At 45.2% G+C, this 23,150-nt stretch overlaps 3 protein-coding genes across 9 annotated transcripts in view; 2 read left to right on the plus strand and 1 right to left on the minus strand.

The window, feature by feature from the left end:
* LOC120909847 overlaps positions 1 to 12,727 on the plus strand; it is a 42,165-nt gene extending 29,438 nt beyond the window's left edge. The window contains exons 4-8 of one of the 2 annotated variants that reach the window (XM_040321580.1): positions 1,380 to 1,574; positions 3,770 to 4,858; positions 6,203 to 6,400; positions 7,737 to 7,845; positions 10,748 to 12,727. In XM_040321580.1, coding sequence (XP_040177514.1) covers positions 1,380 to 1,574; positions 3,770 to 4,858; positions 6,203 to 6,400; positions 7,737 to 7,845; positions 10,748 to 11,676 — 2,520 coding nt within the window. In that variant the 3' untranslated portion in view covers positions 11,677 to 12,727. The remainder of the gene's footprint in view (positions 1 to 1,379; positions 1,575 to 3,769; positions 4,859 to 6,202; positions 6,401 to 7,736; positions 7,846 to 10,747) is intronic. The other variant, XM_040321578.1, reaches the window with a different exon arrangement.
* LOC120909855 (zinc finger protein 436-like) overlaps positions 1 to 23,150 on the minus strand; it is an 865,309-nt gene that overhangs the window by 222,909 nt on the left and 619,250 nt on the right. The gene's annotated exons all lie outside the window — the stretch shown is intronic.
* LOC120909932 (zinc finger protein 239-like) overlaps positions 1 to 23,150 on the plus strand; it is a 350,937-nt gene that overhangs the window by 102,833 nt on the left and 224,954 nt on the right. The window lies entirely within an intron of this gene.

Consider the following 23,150-nt stretch of genomic DNA (forward strand, 5'->3'; position numbering starts at 1 on the left):
TGTCTGTTAAAGCGACGCAGTGCCGAATCGCAAAACCTGGCCTGGGCATTTAGCTGCCTAAAGGTCCGGGGCTTAAGTGGTTAAGGAAGCGCCATTGTGCATGCGTGTGTGTGCCGCAAGTTCCATGAACCCGACCGCGGGTCCTGCGGATTCGATTGCCGTGGGGTTACCCGCGATTGTCTCATGGAGAGATAGAGCGGGGAGATGCTAATGTAAGCAAGCATCTCCCCGCTCTGCCTAGTGACAATGACACTGGTCTCCGCTCCGTGTAAATGAAGCGGAGATCAGTGTCATGTCACACACAGCCCACCCCCCCCCCCCCTACAGTAAGGCTGCTTTCACATTGCAGCATCGAGCCGCGGTGACGGTATAGCCACGCTATTTGTAGCGCGGCTATACCATCGTGTTTACCGCGATATTCGGGCGCTAGCGGTGAGGTTTTAACCCCCGCTAGCGGCCGAAAAAGGGTTAATACCGCGGTATTACCGCGCTTTCCCATTGATTTCAATGGGAAGGCGCGGTGAACACACCGCTCCTATACCGCGGTAAAGATGCGGCTAGCAGGACTTTTGGAGCGTTCCTGCTAGCGCACCGCTTCAGTGTGAAAGCCTTCGGGCTTTCACATTGAAGACTACAGGGCATGATTTTTCATGCGGTATAGCAGCACTATTTTTAGCGCTGTACCGCATGAAAAACGCCCCAATGTGAAAGGGGCCTAAGAAACTCTCCCTAGGGTACAATTAACCCCTACAGCACCTAGCGGTTAACCCCTTCACTGCCAGTGTCCTTTTCACAGTAATCAGTGCATTTTTATAGCACTGATCGCTGTAAAAATGACAATGGTCCCAAAAATGTGTCCGCCATAATGTCGCAGGACCCGATAAAAATCACTGATTGCCGCCATTACTAGTAAAAAAAAACAAAAATTGTAATAAAAATGCCATAAAACTATCCCCTATTTCGTAGACGCTTTACCTTTTGCGCGAACCAATCAATAAACGCTTATTGCAAATTTTATTACCAGAAATATGTAGAAAAATACGTATCGGGCGAAACTGAGGGGAAAAAAAAAACGTTTTTTTTATATATATTTTTGGGGTGTATTTATTATAGTAAAAAGTAAAAAATATTGAATTTTTTTCAAAATTGTCGCTCTATTTTTGTTTATAGCGGGGAAAAAAAACCGCAGAGGTGATCAAATACCACCAAAAGAAAGCTCTATTTGTGGGGAAAAACTGACGCCAATTTTGTTTGAGAGCCACGTCGCACGACCGCGCAATTGTCAGTTAAAGCGTCGCAGTGACGAATCGCAAAAAGTGGCCCGGTCATTTAGCAACAAAATGGGCTGAAGTGGTTAATAGCTGTTGTGTATTACTCAGGGCGATTGTGTCTCTAATTTGAAACCCACGCAGACAGAGGAGGAAATGTGTGTGAATACCGTGGTGCAGCACAAGGGGAAGCGAGTTCCTACAGATGGATCCGAAAGCAAAAATCCTCAACAGCAGCAATGTCTTCATCCTTTTATTTCCTGGAATTGTGCACAGAAAGATCACAAGGTCTCCTATGAAGATCAGGTAAAGAAAAAACTTTATTTTTTCTTTATTTTTTTTTTGTAGTTTGTGGTTGATTTACTAAAACTGGAGAGTACAAAATCTGCTGCAGTGCATAGTAACCAATCAATACTGGGCACTTTCATCCCCTCCCTGCCCAGGCCAATTTTGCGACTTTCAGCGCTGTCACACTTTGAATGACAATTGCACGGTCATGAAACACTGTAACCAAATTTTTCTTCTTTTTTTTTTACACAAATAGAGCTTTCCTTTGGTGGCATTAAATCGCCACAGGTTTTTTTTTTGCTAATTAACCACTTAAGACCCGGACCTTTAGGCAGCTAAAGGACCCGGACGATTCGGCACTGCGTCGCTTTAACTGACAATTGCGCGGTCGTGCGACGTGGCTCCCAAACAAAATTGGAGTTCTTTTTTTCCCTACAAATAGAGCTTTCTTTTGGTGGTATTTGATCACCTCTGCGGTTTTTATTTTTTGCGCTATAAACAAAAATAGAGCGACAATTTTGAAAAAAATGCAATATTTTTTACTTTTTGCTATAATAAATATCCCCCAAAAATATATAAAAAAAATAATTGTTTTCCTCAGTTTAGGCCGATACGTATTCTTCTACATAGTTTTGGTAAAAAAAAATCGCAATAAGCGTTTATCGGTTGGTTTGCGCAAAATTTATAGCGTTTACAAAATAGGGGATAGTTTTATTGCATTTTTATTAATTTTTTTTTTTTTTACTACTAATGGAGGCGATCAGCGATTTTTTCCCGTGACTGCGACATTATGGCGGACACTTTGGACAATTTTGACACATTTTTGGGACCATTGTCATTTTCACAGCAAACAATGCATTTAAAATGCATTGTTTACTGTGAAAATGACATTTGCAGTTTGGGAGTTAACCACAAGGGGGCGCTGAAGGGGTTAAGTGTGACCTCATCTGTGTTTCCAACTGTAGGGGGGTGTGGCTGTAGGTCTGACGTCATCGATTGTGGTTCCCTATATTAGGGAACACACGATCGATGACGGTGCCACAGTGAAGAACGGGAAGCTGTGTTTACACACGGCTCTCCCCGTTCTTCAGCTCCGGGACCGATCGCGGGACTCCAGGGGCGATCAGGTCCGCGAGTGCCGCGGTCACGGAGCATTTTACTGAATGAAACTGAATTCAATGTGTATGATGGGGATTAGCTGTGATTGGCCGCAGCTAATCATATGGTACAGGTGGGCTGTGATTGGCCCTGTCTACCATGTAATATCTGTGACCAATCACAGCTAACAACACAATTTTACACAATGGATGGCATGAAATGGATGTGATTGGAGGGTGTGATGTTTGTGATAGATCCCTGTAACCTTTTCCCTTTTTCTCCTGATGCATGATGGTGGGGGGGGGGAGCTGTACCAGGAAGTCAGAGAGTGTGTGTGGGGAACTGGAAGCAGGCACATGAGGCTGAGAAGGGATTACATTGTGATGTGATTGGTCACAGTGATCGGCAGCGGGCCAGTACACTGATCAGTAACCATTTTTACTGAATGAAACTGAATTCAATGTGTATGATGGGGATTAGCTGTGATTGGCCGCAGCTAATCATATGGTACAGATGGGCTGTGATTGGCCCTGTCTGTACCATGTAATATCTGTGACCAATCACAGCTAGCAACACAATTTTACACAATGGATGGCATGAAAGGGATGTGATCGGAGGGCATTGTGATGTGATTGGTCACAGTGATCGGCAGCGGGCCAGTACACTGATCAGTAACCATTTTTACTGAATGAAACTGAATTCAATGTGTATGATGGGGATTAGCTGTGATCGGCCGCAGCTAATCATATGGTACAGAGGGGCTGTGATTGGCCCTGTCTGTACCATGTAATATCTGTGACCAATCACAGCTAGCAACACAATTTTACACAATGGATGGCATGAAAGGCATGTGATTGGAGTGCATTGTGATGTGATTGGTCACAGTGATCGGCAGCGGGCCAGTACACTGATCAGTAATTGGCTGTGTCCGGTGGTCACAGCCGGTGACACATTGTGCCGCAGCACAGCCCATTCCAAGAGGGCGTCTTTGACGGAAAAAAAAACTTGTAAGCACTCTCCAGTTTTAGTAAATCAGGCCCACTGTATACTTTATGATCTACCTAAAGACCTAATAAAACCAGCTGTCCTTTTTCTGTTTTGTTTCTGCCATAAAGCGTGACTGTCGGTCAAACGATAAAGCTGTAAACACAGAAAGAGCAGAAGACAAATTTTTGATGATCGATGTAAAGAAGGAGCGCGAATGTTGGTTGAATGTTGAAACTGAAGTCAAAGAGAAAGAAGAAAACAAGATTTTGAGCATTGATATGCATAAAAAGCAGCATTTACATCAGCCCTATTATCAAGCTAAAGCCACGGAAAGGGTACAAAACAAATTTTTGAGGATCGATCTACAGGAGGAGCCTGAATGTCAGTTAAACAATGAAGCTGAAATCAATGAGAACGAAGGTAACGAGATTTCGAGGATCGATGCGATGAATGAGAAGCGCGATCATCCTATGAATATTAAAGCTAAAGCCAGAGAGAGGCTACAAGACAAATTTTTGAGGTTCGATGTACAGAAGGAGCGCGAATGTCCGTCGAACTTTAATGCCAAAGTCAAAAGAAAAGAAGAAAACGAGACTTTGAGGATTGACTGGCAGAAAGAGAAGCATGAAGATCGGTCGAATGTTAAAGCGGAAGTCCCACCGAGCACACAGGACAAATTCCTGAGGATCGACGTACAGAAGGATCGGGACTGTCCGTCGAATAATAAAGCCGACCTCAAAGAAAAAGAAGAAAGGCTTGACATGCAGAAAGAGAAGCCCGAGCATCAGTTGAATGTTAAAGCGGAGGCCACAGAGAGAGCACAAGACAAATATTTAAAGATCGATCTACAGAAGGATCGGGAATGTCAGTCGAATGCTAAAGCCGAAGAAAAAGAAGAAAACAAGACTTTGAGGATCGATCTGCAGAAACAAAAGCACGAACATCAGTTGAGCATGAAAGGTAAAGCCATGGAGCGAGTAGAAGACACATTTTCGAGGATGGAAATGCAGAGGAAGCGCCACCACGAGCGCCGGTTGAACTTTAAAGCCGACGTCGCAGAGAGGCAAGAAAACACGTTTTTGAGGACCGATGCGCAGAAGGAGTGGGAATTTCCCTTCCAAAGATCCGTTATTCGAAATACACCAAAGAGGTGTTCCAGTCCTCTTGATCACTGGGATTCCACACAGGAACATCAAAAGGTCCTCCAGGACGAAAAGGTAGATACAATTTTGGTCAGTACACCATTATGACCAGGGCCGATCCTAGGCAGGGTGCACAGGGTGCTTTGCACCCAGGCGCCTGCAGAGGTGGGGTCGCCTAAGTGGCAGAGTTCTCCCCTCCCTCCTTCTCTCCTTGTTTGTGTGTGTCCGTCCAGCACTGATGTGTCTCTGACCATCTCCTGTATCATGTCTGTAGTCTCTGACCATCTCCTTTACTTTGGGCTAGATTCAGATACAAATGCCCATCTTTAGGCGGGCGTAGCGTATCTCATATATGCTACGCCGCCGTAACTTTGACAGGCAAGTCCCGTATTCAGAAAGAACTTGCGCCCGAAGTTACGGCGGCGCAGCGTATATGGGCCGGCGTAAGCCCGCCTAATTCAAAATAGGCTGGTAGGGGGCGTGTTGTATGCAAAATAGTCGTGACCCCACGTAATTGACGCTTTTTATCCCAGTGCGCATGCTCGAAATCGCGCCGCAAATAGTCAATGCTTTCGACGTGAATGTAACTTAGGCACAGCACTATTCGCGTACAACTTACACAAAGGACGTAAACGACGCAAAATTTGACGCTGTCCCGACGTCCATACTTAACATTGGCTACGCCTCATATAGCAGGGGTAACTTTACGCCGGAAAAAGCCTTACGTAAACTACGTAAAAAAATGCATCGGGCGCACGTACGTTTCTATATTCTACGCGGAAATCAATGGAAGTGCCACCTAGCGGCCAGCGTAAATATGCACCCTAAGATACGACGGCGTAGGAGACTTACGCCGCTCGTATCTAGGCAACATTGAGGCGTATCTGATTCTATGAATCGGGCGCCGAGATGCGACGGCCCGCATTCGGAGTTACGACGGCGTATCTGGAGATACGCCGACGTAACTCCTTTCTGAATCTAGCCCTATGTCTGCAGTCTCTGACCATCTCCTGTATCATGTCTGCAGTCTCTGACCATCTCCTGTATCATGTCTGTAGTATGTCTGGGGGCTCTTTCTAACAGACTCTCTAACAGAAGCCCTCTCTGTGTCAATCAGAGAGGCCCCCCTCCAGGTCCCAATAAAGTACTCTGCTTCTCTTCCTGTATTTTGTTTATTGTTAAGAGATCATGTAAGGATCCCAGGGTAATGAAGACTTCGTGGGGGAGCATCTCTGTGGTTGAGTCATTGCCATAGAAACATTTGTAAAGGGGAGGAGTCAATAAAATGACCACGCCCATGTGGGGGGCGCCAGAAATATTTCTGCACCCAGGCACCTGTGACCCTAGGATCGGCCCTGATTATGACTGATTATCACGGGCCTAGTAAACCCTAGCTCATATTTGTTTTCTAACATTCAGGGCAAACCTTTACCTAATATTAAAGTTGAAGTGACGGAGAGTGACGATGAGATGTATTTGTGGAGAGACCCGATGTGTAAAGAAGAGGACGTTTCCACAGATGGGTCCAACAACAGGAACACACCGGAGAGATGTCGAAGCCCTCTTTACTCCTGGGATTCTCCCCTGGAAAATCACAAGAACTTATCAAAATATCAGGTAGCTAAAATGGCATTGGTAGCAGTATAGCTCTTGGCCCAGATTCTTGTATATCGGCGTATGTCCTGCGGCGGCGTAACGTATCTCATTTACGTTACGCCTCCGCAACTTACACGGGCAAGTGCTGTATTATTATTATTATTATTATTATTATTATTCTCCAAGCACTTGCTCCGTAAGTTGCGGCGGCGTAGCGTAAATCGGCCGGCGTAAGCCCGCCTAATTCAAATGTGGAAGGGGGGGGGGGCGTGTTTTTTGCTAAACTACTGTGACCCGACGTGATTGACGTTTTTTCACGAACGGCGCATGCGCCGTCCGTGGAAATCTCCCAGTGTGCATTGCTCCTAATACGCCGCAAGGACGTATTGGTTTTGACGTGGACGTAAATTACGTCCAGCCCCATTCACGAACGAGTTACGCAAACGACGTAACTTTTTTTTAAATTTTGTCGCGGGAACGACGGCCATACTTAACATTGGCTGCGCCTCATATAGCAGGGGCAACTATACGCCGGGAAAAGCCTAACGTAAACGTCGTAACTTTACTGCGTCGGCCACGCGTACGTTCGGGAATTTGCATACTCGACGTGGAATTCGACGGAAGCGACACCTAGCTGACAACAAAAAAAAATGCAGTTTAGATCCGACGGCGTAAGAGACTTACGCCTGTCGGATCTAATGGATATCTATGCGTAACTGATTCTAAGGCCCCGTACACACGACCAAACATGTATGCTGAAACTGGTCCGCGGACCAGTTTCAGCATACATGTTCGGTCGTGTGTAGGCGCGAGCGGGCCGAATTCCAGCAAACATTTGCCCGCCGGGCCTTTTCCCAGCGGGCAAATATTCGTGGACGCGTTTTAAAACCGTCCGCTGGAATCCTGCCCGCTCGGACATGTACGGTCGTCAGTACAGACCTACCGTACATGTCCAGGCGCCCGCCGTCCCTCGCATGCGTCGAATGACTTCGACGCATGCGTGGAAGCCTTTAAATGGCAGGCCCGCCCACGTCTCCGCGTCATCGTCGCGGCGACGACGCGGACACGCCCCGCGTATTGTTTACGCGCGGACTTCTGTACGATGGTTAGTACAACCATCGTACAGAAGCCCTCTGGCAGGCATGTACGGTGAAAACGGTCCGACGGACCGCTTTCATCGTACATGTTTGCTCATGTGTACCGGGCCTTAGAATCAGTCGCATAGATACGACGGGTCAGATTAGGACTTACGACGGCGTACATGGCGCTGCGCCGTCGTAAGTCCTTTAAGAATCTGGGCCCTTGTGTCCATCTCAAACCCAAACATTGGACAAAATGCTTATTGTTTCTTTTGCAGGAAGAAAGGTTGTCTCAGTATCAAGCTGGAGGTAGAGGAGCACCAGAGAAGATGTATGGTAGGGGTGTGGAACAGCGTAAAGAGGGAATTCCTTCAGAGATTGGCTCGGGTGAGTGATCGATATACCGTATTTGCCGGCGTATAAGACGACGCCCTAATTTTCCAGCCTAAAATGCTGGTTTTGGGATATACTCACTGTATAAGACATCCCCTGTAACGGTCACCACCGTTTACGACCTTCCATCACATCCAAGACAGCTTATCGACACTCCGACCAACAGGACCCGATCCATCCCATTTCCCCAGAATCAAGACGAGACACGCAGCTCTGTACTTGTTCCAAAATGAAGACAACTTTAATGGTTCACTCTCAGCTTTTATACAGTTTTCAAGGCACAGGAACAATCAAACTCTCCACCCACACCCTGGGAGGGCTTCAATACACTTTCAGATGGCTAATTGCTAAACATTCTAGACATGTCGGCGCTGGCTTATAATTATCATGATCTAATCACTGCACATTCCTTCATTAACAGAACTCAAACAAAACACCATCACACAATGATCTCTTCTTAATCCACATCCCTAGACAGACGTTTTGTCTTCGCATACAGCTTGACAGAAAGGTATTCCCACCTCTGAGCATCAATAGGCTTAAAGCAGTGTTATCACACAATGAAAGGTCTTCCAGGAGCCTGACTCAATTAGCATGTCACTAGTCAGGGCTAATCATAGAAATGAGTCACTATTGACTGGTTGGGTCACAATTAACCAACAAATTGCAATATCTCAAGATCCTGCAATATGAACTATCAGTGATGTCCCCTGTCCTGTAATTTCTCAGTCACCCTATGGCCCTATCGGACATAAGGTGACCCTAGACATAAGACTCCTTGGTGACCCCTCATCCTTACAAAGTCTCTGGGTGTCCTGGGTCATTCCGTTACATCCCCTCACTGTGCCATTATACATGCCTCACTGTGCCATTATGCCTGCCTCACTGTGCCAGTATGCCTGCCTCAATGATCTTCCTACCTTCTCCTGTTTGCAGAGTTTCTCAGGCTGCGGGCGTCCATTATTCAAAAGCCGCGCCTCCTCCTCAGGCTGTTCCGTGATAGGCGGAACACTAATTTTCCCAGCAGAGCCTCTGTTCAGTGTTCCGCCTATCACGTTGTCCTCTCGTCCGAGGCCAAGGATGAGAAGGTATCCGTGATAGGCGGAACACTGAACAGAGGCTCTCCTGGGAAAATTAGTGTTCCGCCTATCACGGAACAGTCTGAGGAGGCGCGGTTTTTGAATAATGGATGGCCGCCGTCTGACAGACAGGTACCCGGCATATAAGACGCCCCCGACTTTTGGGGCATGATTTTAGATGCAAAAAGTCGTCTTATACGCCGGAAAATACGGTACTAGATGGCCAAAAGTTTTTGAACTACTGACAATTAGGCCTTTATGAGCTTGTTGAACTTCTATTATAAAACCATGAGCAATTAAAACTCTCCCAAGCTCTACAGATATAATAGTGTCACTGTCAGGGGTCGGCTTCAGAGACCAGTAGCTATAGTAGTAGAGGAGGCCCCCACCGACCAGCAGGGTAGGGATACAAGCAGGTCACCCTGGCGAATGCTGTGGGCTCACCCAAGGAGTCTGAACACGAATGTCTTGTACACACGACCGGTTTTCACGACGAGAAAACTGACATTTTTTATATTGGTCGTGAAAACCGATCGTGTGTATGCTCCCTAGCAGTTTTCTCGACGCAAAAAACTGCCCGCAAAAAAATTGAAACTAGCTCTCTTTTTTTTTTTCTCTACGTTTTTTTCCGTCATACACACGACCGTCCCGGAGTTAGGTCGGCTTATCTACTGATAAGCCGGCCTAACTCTTACTGAATCTACCTATTTAGACTTTAGGACCACTTTAACCACTTAAGGACCGCCTCATGTACATATACGTCAGCAGAATGGCACAGGCAGGCACATCAACGTGTATATATACGTGCCCTGCTTGACGTGGGTCGGGGGTCCGATCGGGACCCCCCCCGTACATGCGGCGGTCCCCGTGGCTTCAGGAGCGATCCGGGACGACGGCGCGGCTATTCGTTTATAGCCGCTCCGTCGCGATCGCTCCCCGGAGCTGAAGAACGGGGAGAGCCGTGTGTAAACACGGCTTCCCCGTGCTTCACTGTGTCGGCGCATCGATCGCGTCATTCCCTTTATAGGGAAGACACGATCGATGACGTCATTCCTACAGCCACACCCCCCTACACTAGTAAACACACACAAAGTAAACCCTAACTCCTACAGCGCCCCCTGTGGTTAACTCCCAAACTGCAACTGTCATTTTCACAATAAAGAATGCAATTTAAATGCATTTTTTGCTGTGAAAATGACAATTGTCCCAAAAATGTGTCAAAATTGTCCGAAGTGTCCGCCATAATGTCGCAGTCACGAAAAAAATCGCTGATCGCCGCCATTAGTAGTAAAAATAAATAAATAAATAAAAATGCAAAAAAACTATCCCCTATTTTGTAAACACTATAAATTTTGCGCAAACCAACCGATAAACGATTATTGCGATTTTTTTTTACCAAAAATAGGTAGAAGAATACGTATCGCCCTAAACTGAGGAAAAAAAAATGTTATATATGTTTTTGGGGGATATTTATTATAGCAAAAAGTAAAAAATATTGCATTTTTTTCAAAATTGTCGCTCTATTTTTGTTTATAGCACAAAAACTAAAAACCGCAGAGGTGATCAAATACCACCAAAAGAAAGCTCTATTTGTGGGGAAAAAAAGACGCCAATTTTGTTTGGGAGCCACGTCGCACGACCGCGCAATTGTCTGTTAAAGCGACGCAGTCCCGAACTGTAAAAACCCCTTGGGTCTTTAGGCAGCATTTTGGTCCGGGGCTTAAGTGGTTAATCATTTCCTATTATATCCAAAATAAAAATAACAATATTTGGCTCTATGTGTTCCTGTTTAACCCTCAATGTCTTATTTTCCGCAGATGGAAGATACACGGGGTACAATATGGATAAATGTCCCATGATCTTTCCAGACAGTGAAATGGAAGATGATGTCACAAGAGATTCTTTAGAAGAAGCGGGCATTGATGCAAATCTCTATTCAATACCTCACGGTGTGGGTCAATCATCTGGTCCCTCTACCCTTGCGGGGAGCTTACTTGGTCACTTACCTCCAGTCCCCAATCGTACATATCGAAGAAGGGGTGAAACGTTTATGTGCTTCGAGTGCGGCGAATGTTTTACGGCCAAAGCAAAACTTTTCAAACACCAGCGAGATCACATAGTGGACAAACCACACTCCTGCCCCGATTGCGGGAAATGCTTTGTTGAAAAGTCGCACCTCGTCAATCACCAGAGGAGTCACTCGGTGGAAAAGCCCTATTCCTGTTCCATATGCGGAAAATGTTTCGGAGAAAAGGGGCATCTGGCCAATCACGAGAAGAGCCACGCCAACGAGAAGGAGTTTTTCTGCTACGAGTGTGGCAAATGTTTCACTCAGAGGGGACACTTCAACAGACACCAAAGACTTCATACAGGGGAGAAGCCATATCCATGTCCTGAATGCGGGAAGTGTTTTCCACATCGAGAATATCTCATTAGGCACCAGAGGGTCCATGCGGGGCAGAAGCCGTTTCCATGCGCGGAGTGTGGGAAATGTTTCACTGACAAGTACGATCTTGCCAAACATGAGAGAATTCACAGCGGTCATCGGCCATACTCATGCCCCGAGTGTGGGAGAGGCTTTACGCAAAAATCAAACCTGGCTAGGCATGTTAGAGTCCATGCGGACTACAGCCGTATTCACGTTCTGACTGTGGAAAACGGCTCACTAGAAGAGCCTTCCTCATCTACTATCTCCGTCCCCACGAAAGACGAGACGTTCCTGTATCAGGATATGACTTCTGAGTAAGAGTACGTTCACTTTAGCTGTTCCTTCTATATCTGAAGGGGAAAGAAAACTCAGCTCTATGTAGGTTGCCCCTTTTTTTTTTTCTTCCCTTTGAACATTATTACAATGCAGCGTTGACACGGCTGTCCCTCTTACTAACATTGTGTCCATTAGAAATCAGGTGATCATTTTCATGCCCTCTTTTCTCTGGGAATCTGGTGGGCTCAATCACCTGGGAGTTGGTTACATTATACGGACAGAATTATGTGGAAATCCCTCTAAAGGATTGAGTTCCAGTGAAGGGTACTATAGTGCTACAGAAATTTCCAACGGTTTGGAGAAGCCCCCTTTCTGTTGTGACATCACTGTGCCCTCCGTGTACAAAGCCAGCCCCAATAAAGACATGGTTTGACCATGGTGCTAGATTATGAACGCTGCTTAAGCTGGAGAAGCCATACTCCTGCAGTCACCAGGGAGAAAGGGTGGCAAATGTGCTCATCTGAAGCAATGCATGTATAAAATCAAAGAAGCACCCCACTCCCATCCAGCCAACTTAATGTAGACTTGAAAACGGCCTCAGCCCGTGAGTTTCTGCCAAAGCCACACCCCCCTGACGTGTTTCACTACTCCTACTATGATTAAGTCCAGTGGGTGGGGCAAAACATGTCGGGGGACGTGGCTTTGGCAGAGACTCGTGGGCTGAGGCTGTTTTGAAGTCTAAGCTAAGTTGGCTGGACGGAATGCAGCGCTTTCTTGATTTTAAGCATGGTTTGACCAAGTTTGCTCTACAGGAACTTGAGTGGCCTAAGCAGAGCTCTGGCCTCAACCCTACACATTTAGATTGAATTGGAATGCTGACTGTAAGCCTGATTTTTTTTTTTTTTTGTACCCAACCTCATAAATGCTTTTTCAGCAGAATGGGTACAGATTTCCATAGACATGTCGAAACTTTGTGGAAAACCTTCGCAGAAGGGTAAAGACTGTTAAAGGTGGGGCAACGCTGTAATAAATGCAATGGTTTTGGAATGTGAAGCAACTCCGATAATAAATGCAATGGTTTTGGAATATGGTATCCAATGAGCTTACATAGCTTGAATGGTCAGTTGCTTACAAACATTGACCACGATGGGCCGGATTCACATACATCGGCACATATATATGCCGCCGTAGCGTATCTCTTTTACGCTACGCCGACGCAACGCAGAGAGGCAAGCATGGAATTCACAAAGCAAATGCTCCCAACGTTGCGCCGGTGTAACGTAAATTCGTAGGCGTAAGCCAGCCTAATTCAAAGTAGGTGGAAGTGGGCGTGATCCATTTAAATGAAGCATGACCCAATGCAAATGATGGGCCGAACAAACGGCTGACTTCAATGGATGAAGTCAGCCATTCATGCTCGTAATCCAAAGTACTCGCATATCAAAGCAAGTTTTCCCATTGAAGTCAATGGAAACAAAAATAATTTGTTCCGCATTGACTTCAATGGGATGCAATACCGAATGCGGCCAGAGGTGGGGGTGGCACCAGAGAGCGCCGAAAGCTGCCGGAAAGGCCTGAGGACACTTCAGCTCGTTTCCTGCGCCCCCCGTACCCAAAGTTACGACTCATAAAGCAGGTGTAAGTCAGCAGCATCAATGCAAATGGCTGCACCAGGCAACACAGCCGTCGTTATTTACGTAGTTTACGTAGTACGTGAATAGGGCTTATTCACGTACTACGTAAACGACGTAAATAACGACGGCTGTGTTCCCTGGTGCAGCCATTTGCATTGATGCTGCTGACTTACACCTGCTTTATGAGTCGTAACTTTACGCCGGACGTACGACCTACGTAAACTGCGTATATTAATGCGCCGGGCGGAAGTACGTTTGTGAATCGGCGTATCTCACTCATTTTCATAATCGAATCGTAAATCAATGGGAGCGCCCCTTTCGGCCAGCGTAAATATGCGCCCACGATACGACGGTGTAGGAAACTTCCGTCGGTCGGATGAAGCCTATTTACAGGCATATCTTGCTTTCAGAGTCAGGGCGCATAGATACGACGGCGCATATGTGCACTTACGCCGGCGTATCTCGAGATACGTCGGTGTAAGTGCTACGTGAATCTGGGCCATAGTGTATAACTGGTGGAGACCCAAAAAATGAGTTCCCCAGTTACTGACTCATTTTTCCAGAGAACTTTCAGTTTTAGGGTGTCCTCACCCATTTTTCACTGGCCTCAATCTATGATATGTTCATTTTTTAGCACTAGTTGTGTTATTTCTTTTAGCATGAGGCTAAAAGAAATAACTGAAAAAAAGTGAATGTTCCTCCAAGTTAACGTCAATGTACCCCAACACTGAAGTTCTACCCCAGAAAAGCTTTAAGGGAACCTGTCACGGACAAATCACGGGTTCACTTTTGAAAGTGATTATACAAAGTACAATCTCCTTTAGATTTACCATCAACTATGTAGTACGAGGGCCTGTCTGATTGATTGGATACAGATTGAAAGTATTATGAGCATAATCCGTTCCAGGAGTATGCTCGTAATCCAAAGTACTCGCATATCAAAGCAAGTTTTCCCATTGAAGTCAATGGAAACGAAAATAATTTGTTCCGCATTGACTTCAATGGGATGCAATACCGAATGTGGCCAGAGGTGGGGGTGGTACCAGAGAGCGCCAAAAGCGGCCGGAAAGGCCTGAGGACACTTCAGCTCGTTTCCTGCGCCCCCGTACCCAAATGAGGTACTGCAGGCCAATGTTCGGCTTTTCTCGGCTCCTGCGCCCCGTACCTCAGGCCAAATGAGGTACTGCAGGCCTATTTAGCTTAAATTCTGCTCGTCTTGCGAGTCAACACTCGCAAACTGAGTCAGAATTAAAAAAAAAAGTTGCTTGCAAATAGGGCCGAAACAACTAATCGATTATGAAATTAATCGATTATGAAAATTCTAATCAATTAATCGGCCAGTAACATAATGGGGTTAAAAAAACTAAAAGCAGCCCTTTATAGTACAAAAAAGCAAATGGCTACTGTAAATATTACTTTCACTGTCCCAAAAGTAAAAAAAATTAACCCCTTACAGTAGCGATTATTTGCTTTTTATACTTATTTTTGTTTTTTTAACCCCCATTATGTTACTAAACATCTCAGGCCTGGGTTCACACCTCTGTGTTTTGGTGCTTTTTGCAGAAACACACTACAGTTCATTTACATGTTTTCCTTTGGAACACGTTCACATCCATGACTTTTTTTCAGCTGCTGCGTATTTGGAAAGGGCAAGGACTTTTTAACGCAAAACGGTGCTATTTCGTTTTTTAATTGGTTCAATATACTTCAATGGAGAAGCTGCAGAAAAGCATGTACCGTATTTATCGGCGTATACCGCGCACTTTTTTGCCCTGAAAATCAGGGCAAAATCATGGGTGCGCGATATACGCCGATACCCGCTTTCCCGCGCCGAGTTTGAATACTGCGTCGGCATATACCGAGCGCAGTACACTCGTGTATAGTCGGGCAGGCTCGGCTCCTCTCGCGCTCACGTCCTGGACGTACAGGATGTGAGCGCGAGAGTAGCCGAGCCTGCCCGACTATACACGAGTGTACTGCGCTCGGTATATGCTGGCGCAGTATTCAAACTCGGCGCGGGAAAGCTGGAAACGAGCGGGGAGGACGCAGCAGAAGGACGCCGGACCCGACGAAAAGGACACCCGCAGACGGACGCCGGACCCGACAAGGCCGCCCGATGAACGCCGCCAGACACCAAAATTGTAAGTACAAAAATCTTTTTTCCACAGGAATTTCGGGGCAACTTTAGGGGTGCGCGCTATACGCGGGAGCGCGCTATACCCCAATAAATACGGTAATGTGTTTTTGCGGCAATTTGTGTTTTGTAATCTGCCCAACAACAAATTGGCCCAAAAAAATTTAAAAATGCAATTTTTTTTTAAGGCCTTTATCCGATTAATCAAAACAATAATTGGCCAACTAATCGATTATGAAAATAATTGTTAGTTGCAGCCCTACTTGCAAATCAAAACGCTCTCAAACCAAGTTACTCTTAAACCGAGGTTCCACTGTATCCTCATAATGTTTTGGTAACTCTAAAGGAAATTGTACAGTCTTATCATATACTGTGTTTCCCAGAAAATAAGCCCGGGTCTTATATTAATTTTGGCACCCAAGAACACACTAGGGCTTATTTTCGGGGTAGGGCTTGCCATTTAATCCTCCGTGTGAAGAGAGTAAAAATGCTTACAAATTGCTCGAATCCTCACCACCACAGTACAATGTAATGTAAAAAGTATGTGTGTCTGCAATCTGTGCTGTGCCACATACTTTCCTATAGTGCAGTTCGGAGCTTCCGTGACCCCCCCCCCGATCGTCTTCCCTGGCACAAGCATTGCAGAGGTAGGGGCCCAAGATCCCCGCTGAGTAGAGGAGAGCTGTGGTGATCAACTGAGCGCGGCTCTGCGCTTTCCGATGGTCCTCCTGTGCTCTCTAAGGCTCCATTCACATCTAGGCAGACAAATTCGCGGCGTTTTGTCCCGCGAATTGCGGCGGCAAATCGCGGCGTTTTGTACCGCGATTTGCGGCGACAAAACGCCGCGATTGTCCGCCTAGATGTGCCCCTAGATGTGCCCCTCTATGGAGATGGTTCCCGAACGCCGAAAGCCGCCTGAAAAAAAGGTCCGGGACCTTTTTTCAGGCGGCAGGCGTTCGGCGTGGAGATGTGAACCATCTCCATAGAGGGCAATGTCTTTTTATCCCTCTGGCGGCAGCGGCGTCGCACTACAGGCGACAAAACGCCTAGATGTGAATGGGGACTTATAGCACTTTTTGCTGTGAAAATGACAGTTGTCCAAAAAATGCCACTCTCCCGCCATTCCCATATAAGGCTGCATACTTAATATTTTCACTACACAGCCCGAAAACTGTGTAGCATCGTATATATTGAAGACAATCATGAGCAGTAAATGGTCAATGCAACCATGTGATCGTGTTGACCAATAAGAATGTGGAGCCTTCTTTTTCTTCTGGAACCTGGTCTGTGAGGAAAAAATTGGGCGGGAAGACGGATGTGTTTGCTTTGGAGGACCTTTGTGTTGGCTAATCGATTTTTTTTTTTATAAAAAAAATATACATTTTTTTTTAATATATTTGTATTGTATTTTAATATTTTTGATTAAAGGGCCAATTTTTTTTTTTTTTAGAGGGCCCCGGATGGCAACCCTCCCTTTTTTTATAAAAAAATATATATATATATTTTTTCTAATATATTTTTATTTTATTTTTTTTATTAAAGGGACAATTTTTTTTTGTTTAGGGGTACGGGGGTCCCCAGGGGCCCGGAGATCCCCAGGGCCCCCGGATGGCAACCCCCCTTTTTTATAAAAAAAATGTTTTTTTCTTTTTATTATATATATATATATATATATATATATATATATATATATAAAGGGCTCAGAGGTCCCCATGTGGCAAACCCCTTTTTTTTATTTTTTTACAAATGTTTATTTTTTTATTTTTGTTTATATATATATATATATATATATATATATATATATATATATATATATATATATATATATATATATTTTAATTGACCACTTAAGGACCAGACCAATATGCTGCTAAATGACCCAAGGGGTTTTTACAATTCGGCACTGCGTCGCTTTAACAAACAATTGCTCGGTCGTGCGATGTCGCTCCCAAACAAAATTGGCGTCCTTTTTTTGCCCACAAATAGAGCTTTATTTTGGTGGTATTTGATCACCTCTGCGGTTTTTATTTTTTGCGCTATAAACAAAAATAGAGCGACAATTTTGAAAAAAATGCAATATTTTTTACTTTTTGCTATAATAAATATCCCCGAAAAACATATATAAAATTTTTTTTTCCTCAGTTTAGGCCGATACGTATTCTTCTACCTATTTTTGGTAAAAAAAAATCGCAATAAGCGTTTATCGATTGGTTTGCGCAAAATTTATAGCGTTTACAAAATAGGGGATAGTTTTATTGCATTTTTATTAATTTTTTTTTTTTTTACTACTAATGGCGGCGATCAGCGATTTTTTTCCGTGAATGCGACATTATGGCGGACACTTTGGACAATGTTGACACATTTTTGGGACCATTGTCATTTTCACAGCAAAAAATGCATTTAAATTGCATTGTTTATTGTGAAAATGACAGTTGCAGTTTGGGAGTTAACCACAGGGGGCGCTGTAGGATTTAGTGTACACTTAGTGTGTGTTTACAACTGTAGGGGGGTGTGGCTGTAGGAATGACGTCATCGATCGAGTCTCCCTATAAAGGGGATCACTGGATCGATGCAGCGCCATAGTGAAGCACGGGGAAGCCGTGTTTACATACGGCTCTCCCCGTTCTTCAGCTCCGGGGAGCGATCGCGACGGAGCGGCTAGAAACAAATAGCCGCGCTGTCGTCCCGGATCGCTCCCCGAGGGAACCCGACCGCCGCTTGTAGCGGGGGGGGGGTCCCGATCGGACCCCCGACCCACGTCTAGGCAGGGACGTACAGGTACGTTGATGTGCCTGTCCGTGCCATTCTGCCGACGTATATCTACATGAGGCGGTCGGGAAGTGGTTAAAGGGCCAAGAGGTCCCCAGGGCCCCGGATGGCTTCCCCCCTTTTTTTATATATATTTTTCTTTATTTCTTCTTTTTTTTGTAAAGGGGCCCCCCCCCCTGCTTGGTGGCAGCACTCCCCCCCCCCCCCTTCCCCCGGGTTCTCTGCTCCAGGGGGCCCATGCCTGAAGCTGTGTAAGGGGCCCCATAATTCCTGATGGCGGCCCTGATTGTATGTAATAGAAATGGAAAGATGGGGGGGGGCACCAGGGAAATATACTGTGAGGGGAAAAAAAAGTATTTAATTGGTTTCTGATTTTGTACGTTTGCCCACTAAGGCTGCATTCACACTATAACGCAGCGTATTTTGCCGCGACAAATTGCGGCGTATTGTACCGCGGCAAACGAGTCGTTTAACCTTTTTTTAACAAAACATTGATTAACATTGTTGTCTATGCCGAACGCCGAAAGCCGCCTGAAAAAAAGGGTCCGGGACTTGTTTTGAGCTTCAGGCGTACAGCGTTTCGGCGTGGAGATGTGAACCATCTCCATAGACATCAATGTTAACTCACCCCTCCAACGGCACGAGCGTCGGGCGTAAATACGCCAAGGTGTGAATGCAGCCTAACAGAGAAATGATCGGTCTATAATCGCATGATTCCGGTCCAAATCGCTTACAGGGTCCCCCGCCGCTCCTGTGTGTGTGTACAGAAAAGGGGAAAGCGCCATCTAGTGGGCAGATTGGCCCCTGTTGGCAATCGCAGTATCTGGCCACATGAAAAATCATCTACATAGGTGTCCCAGGTCCCACCAATATCTAAACTGTGATTGTGCCTCCATTTTTAATATTTCAGAGACATACTATGCGTCACAACGTAGGTCCGGGTCTTGTGATTCTCACGATGTAAAGATCTTCGCTGTCGGATTTGTAGTTTTTAACCACTTCCGGACCGCCGCATGTAGATCTACGTCGGCAGAATGGCACGGACAGGCACAAGTACGTACACGTACGTGCTGTGCTTGACGTGGGTCGGACCCCCCCGGTACTTGCGGCGGTTCCCGTGGCTTCAGGTGCAATCCGGGACGACGGCGCGGCTATTCGTTTATTGCCGCTCCGTCGCGATCGCTCCCCGGAGCTGAAGAACGGGGAGAGCCCTATGTAAACACGGCTTCCCCGTGCTTCACTGTGGCGGCTGCATCGATCGAGTGATCCCTTTTATAGGGAGACTCGATCGATGACGTCAGTCCTACAGCCACACCCCCCTACAGTTGTAAACACACACTAGGTGAACCCTAACTCCTACAGCGCCCCCTGTGGTTAACTCCCAAACTGCAACTGTCATTTTCACAATAAACAATGCAATTTAACTGCATTTTTTGCTGTGAAAATGACAATGGTCCCAAAAATGTGTCAAAATTGTCCGAAGTGTCCGCCATAATGTCGCAGTCACGAAAAAAATCGCTGATCGCCGCTATTAGTAGTAAAAAAAATTTTTTTTATAAAAATGCAATAAAAATATCCCCTATTTTGTAAACGCTATAAATTTTGCGCAAACCAATCGATAAACGCTTATTGCCATTTTTTTTTACCAAAAATAGGTAGAAGAATACATATTGGCCTAAACTGAGAAAAAAAAAATTATATATATGTTTTTGGGGGATATTTATTATACAAAAAGTAAAAAATATTGCATTTTTTTCAAAATTGTCGCTCTATTTTTGTTTATAGCGCAAAAATTAAAAACCGCAGAGGTGATCAAATACCAGCAAAAGAAAGCTCTATTTGTGGGGAAAAAAGGACGTCAATTTTGTTTGGGAGCCACGTCGCACGACCGCGCAATTATTGTCTGTTAAAGCGACGCAGTGCCGAATTGTAAAAACCCCTTGGGTCATTTAGCAGCATATTGGTCCGGTCCTTAAGTGGTTAAAATACGACCGTTTGAAGAATTTCAAAAATTCAGGAAAACGCAAAAAAATTGTCTGACCTGTGCTTAGAGTTTGTTTACACAAGGCAGGACATTGGTATCCTAGCAACGCTCTGAGAGGAATCCTGCAGTGCTCCTGCCACACAGCTCTGACATCATTGGTTTCCTAGCAACGGAATTCTGTCTCCTCCCACACACTGATGTCACAGTGTCATAGTGTTTCGGGCCAATCAATAGACGCTCCCAAAGCTGTGGGCTCATTCAGCGTTTGAACTTTGAAGAGACATGAGGTATGTGCGAACTCTCCTATACATTTCCCCTTTTTGTTATCAATGTAATAATGAAATGTGATGGAAAGCGGTTGATTTACATGAAATAGAACACGATACAGATATTTATAACAATATTTCATAGAAAACAGGTGACAAGTTTTTTTTTTATTGGCGACATTTGAGATATACAAGAATCCCCTTTTTTCACATTTTTCTATGACTGCCTATAAGATTTTATAGGACGCTTTAGGAGCACAGACACCTAATTATGGAACTTCCATTTAAAGGGACGGTGCATATAGTGCTCACAGATAATGTGCGCTGTATTGTTTTTAGATATATAAATATATCTGTTTGTGTTTTGTCACCGGCGCTCATTAACCACTTAAGGACCGCCTCCTGCCAGGGCCGCCATCAGGGGGGGTACAGGCAGTACACCTGTAAGGGGCCCGGATGGCAACCCCCTTTTTTTTTATAAAAAAAAATATTTTTTATATACTTTTTTATTATATATATATATATATATATATATATATATATACAAAAACATTTTTTTTATATATATATTTTTTTTTAATTTTATTAAAGGGCACAGATGCCCCCAGGACCCCATGTGGCAACCCCCCCCTTTTTTTTTTATAAATGTTTATTTTTTTATTTTTGTTTATATATTGATATATATATATATTTTAAAGGGCCCAGAGGTCCCCAGGGCCCTGGATGGAAACTCCCTTTTTTTTTTTATAAATGTTTATTTTTTTTATATATATTTGTTTTTATTTATTTTTTATTAAAGGGCCAGAGGTTTTTTTTAAATTAAAGGGCCCAGAGGTCCCGGATGGCAATCCCCCTTTTTTTGTAATTTCTTTTTAAAATAATAATAATAATTTGTGTATATATATATATATATTAGGGCCCATAGGTCCCCAGATGGCAACTCCCCTTTTAAAAATAAAATAATAATAATAATATATATATATATTATTTTATTAAAGGGCACAGTTGCCCCCAGGACCCCATGTGGCAAACCCCCCCTTTTTTTTATATAAATGTTTATTTTTGTTTATATATATATATATATATATTTGTTTTTATTTATTTTTTATTAAAGGGCCCAGAGGTTTTTTTTTTTGTTATTAAAGGGCCCAGAGGTCCCGGATGGCAACCCCCCTTTTTTTGTAATTTCTTTTTAAAATAATAATAATAATTTGTGTATGTGTGTGTGTGTGTGTGTGTGTGTATGTGTATATATATATATATATATAACGGATTCCTTTTAAAAATAGATAAAAATCAATCATATAATGTACCTACAGTTTCAGTTTCGTTTTTGCATGCTGTTTCCTGCTTCTGTGATGTACAGAGACTCAGAGCCAATACAGGGCAGTGATGGTTTGTAAAACGAAACTGACAAGTGGCACTGGCACTGACTGGTGGCACTGACAAGTGGCACTGACTGGTGGCACTGATTGGCACTGACAAGCGGCACTGGTACTGATTGGTGGCACTGACAAGCGGAACAAGTACTGACAGATGGCACTGACAAGCAGCACTGGCACTGACTGGTGGCATTGATTGGCACTGACACTGATTGGCACTGACAGGTGGCACTGATTGTCACTGGCTGCACTGATTGGCACTGGCTGGTGGCACGGAAAAGCGACACTGGTACTGACAGGTTGCACTGGCACTGATTGGCACTGACTGGCACTGATTGGTGGCACTGACAAGCGGAACAAGTACTGACAGATGGCACTGACAAGCAGCACTGGCACTGACTGGTGGCATTGATTGGCACTGACTGGTGGCACTGGTAATGATTGGCACTGACTGGTGGCAATGATTGGCACTGACTGGTGGCACGAATTGGAAGCACTGACAGAGGAGAGGGGGTATCACATTGAGCAGATATTGGTGCTTGTATGATCCGCTTAGGGTGTGACACTGTCATCTATTGTGACTCCCTGTAGGGAGAGAGAGACAGAGAGGAGTTTCATATTTCTGCGGCGATATGGGGGTGGGCGGGACTGAGCAGCTATCGAACATCAGCCATTATTGGGCTGTTTAAGAAAAGGGGCGGGGCCACAAACGCAGCGGTACGCCCATTCCTCCTATTGGCTGGGGTTCGATAGCTGCTAAGCCCCGCCCATCCCAGCGTTAACTCTGAGATCACAATACAGGAGCCACTAGTGACGATTGTGACGTCACAGACAAGACACGCTCGCGCTCGAGTAGATGAAGCTGCGCTGCACAGAGAAGGGTAGGCGGGGCTTGAGGCGGAGCCTCCGCAAGTTGGCCGAATCACGGTCTGGGCGATCCCATTCATAGAAAAGCGGGGGACGCCCGCTGCCCGCGCTTGTCACTCTCCTACATGCCAGCCAAGGTACTTGCAAAGTTAATGTCCGTGCCGCCAGCACCGAGCCTATAGTAGGCGACCACAGAACTGGTTGGAATTTTTTTCATGAATGTTTGGTTTTTGTCGCCCCCCCCCATGGCGCCTATGGCACTTTCCATGACCGCCATAGCTTTGATACGCCACTGTGCCCATTATGAGGGGTTCCCACCACCCCTGTGCTGAGTTTCCAGGTCTGTATGCCTGCTGTGCCCATTATGAGGGGTTCCCACCACCCCTGTGCTAAGTTCCTGGGTCTGTATGCCTGCTGTGCCCATTTTGAGGGATTCCCACCACTCCTGTACTGAGTTCTCGGGTGTCTATGTGTGCTGTG

Source organism: Rana temporaria, chromosome 8 (genome assembly GCF_905171775.1).
Source record: "Rana temporaria chromosome 8, aRanTem1.1, whole genome shotgun sequence".
Classification (NCBI taxonomy): Eukaryota; Metazoa; Chordata; class Amphibia; order Anura; family Ranidae; genus Rana; species Rana temporaria.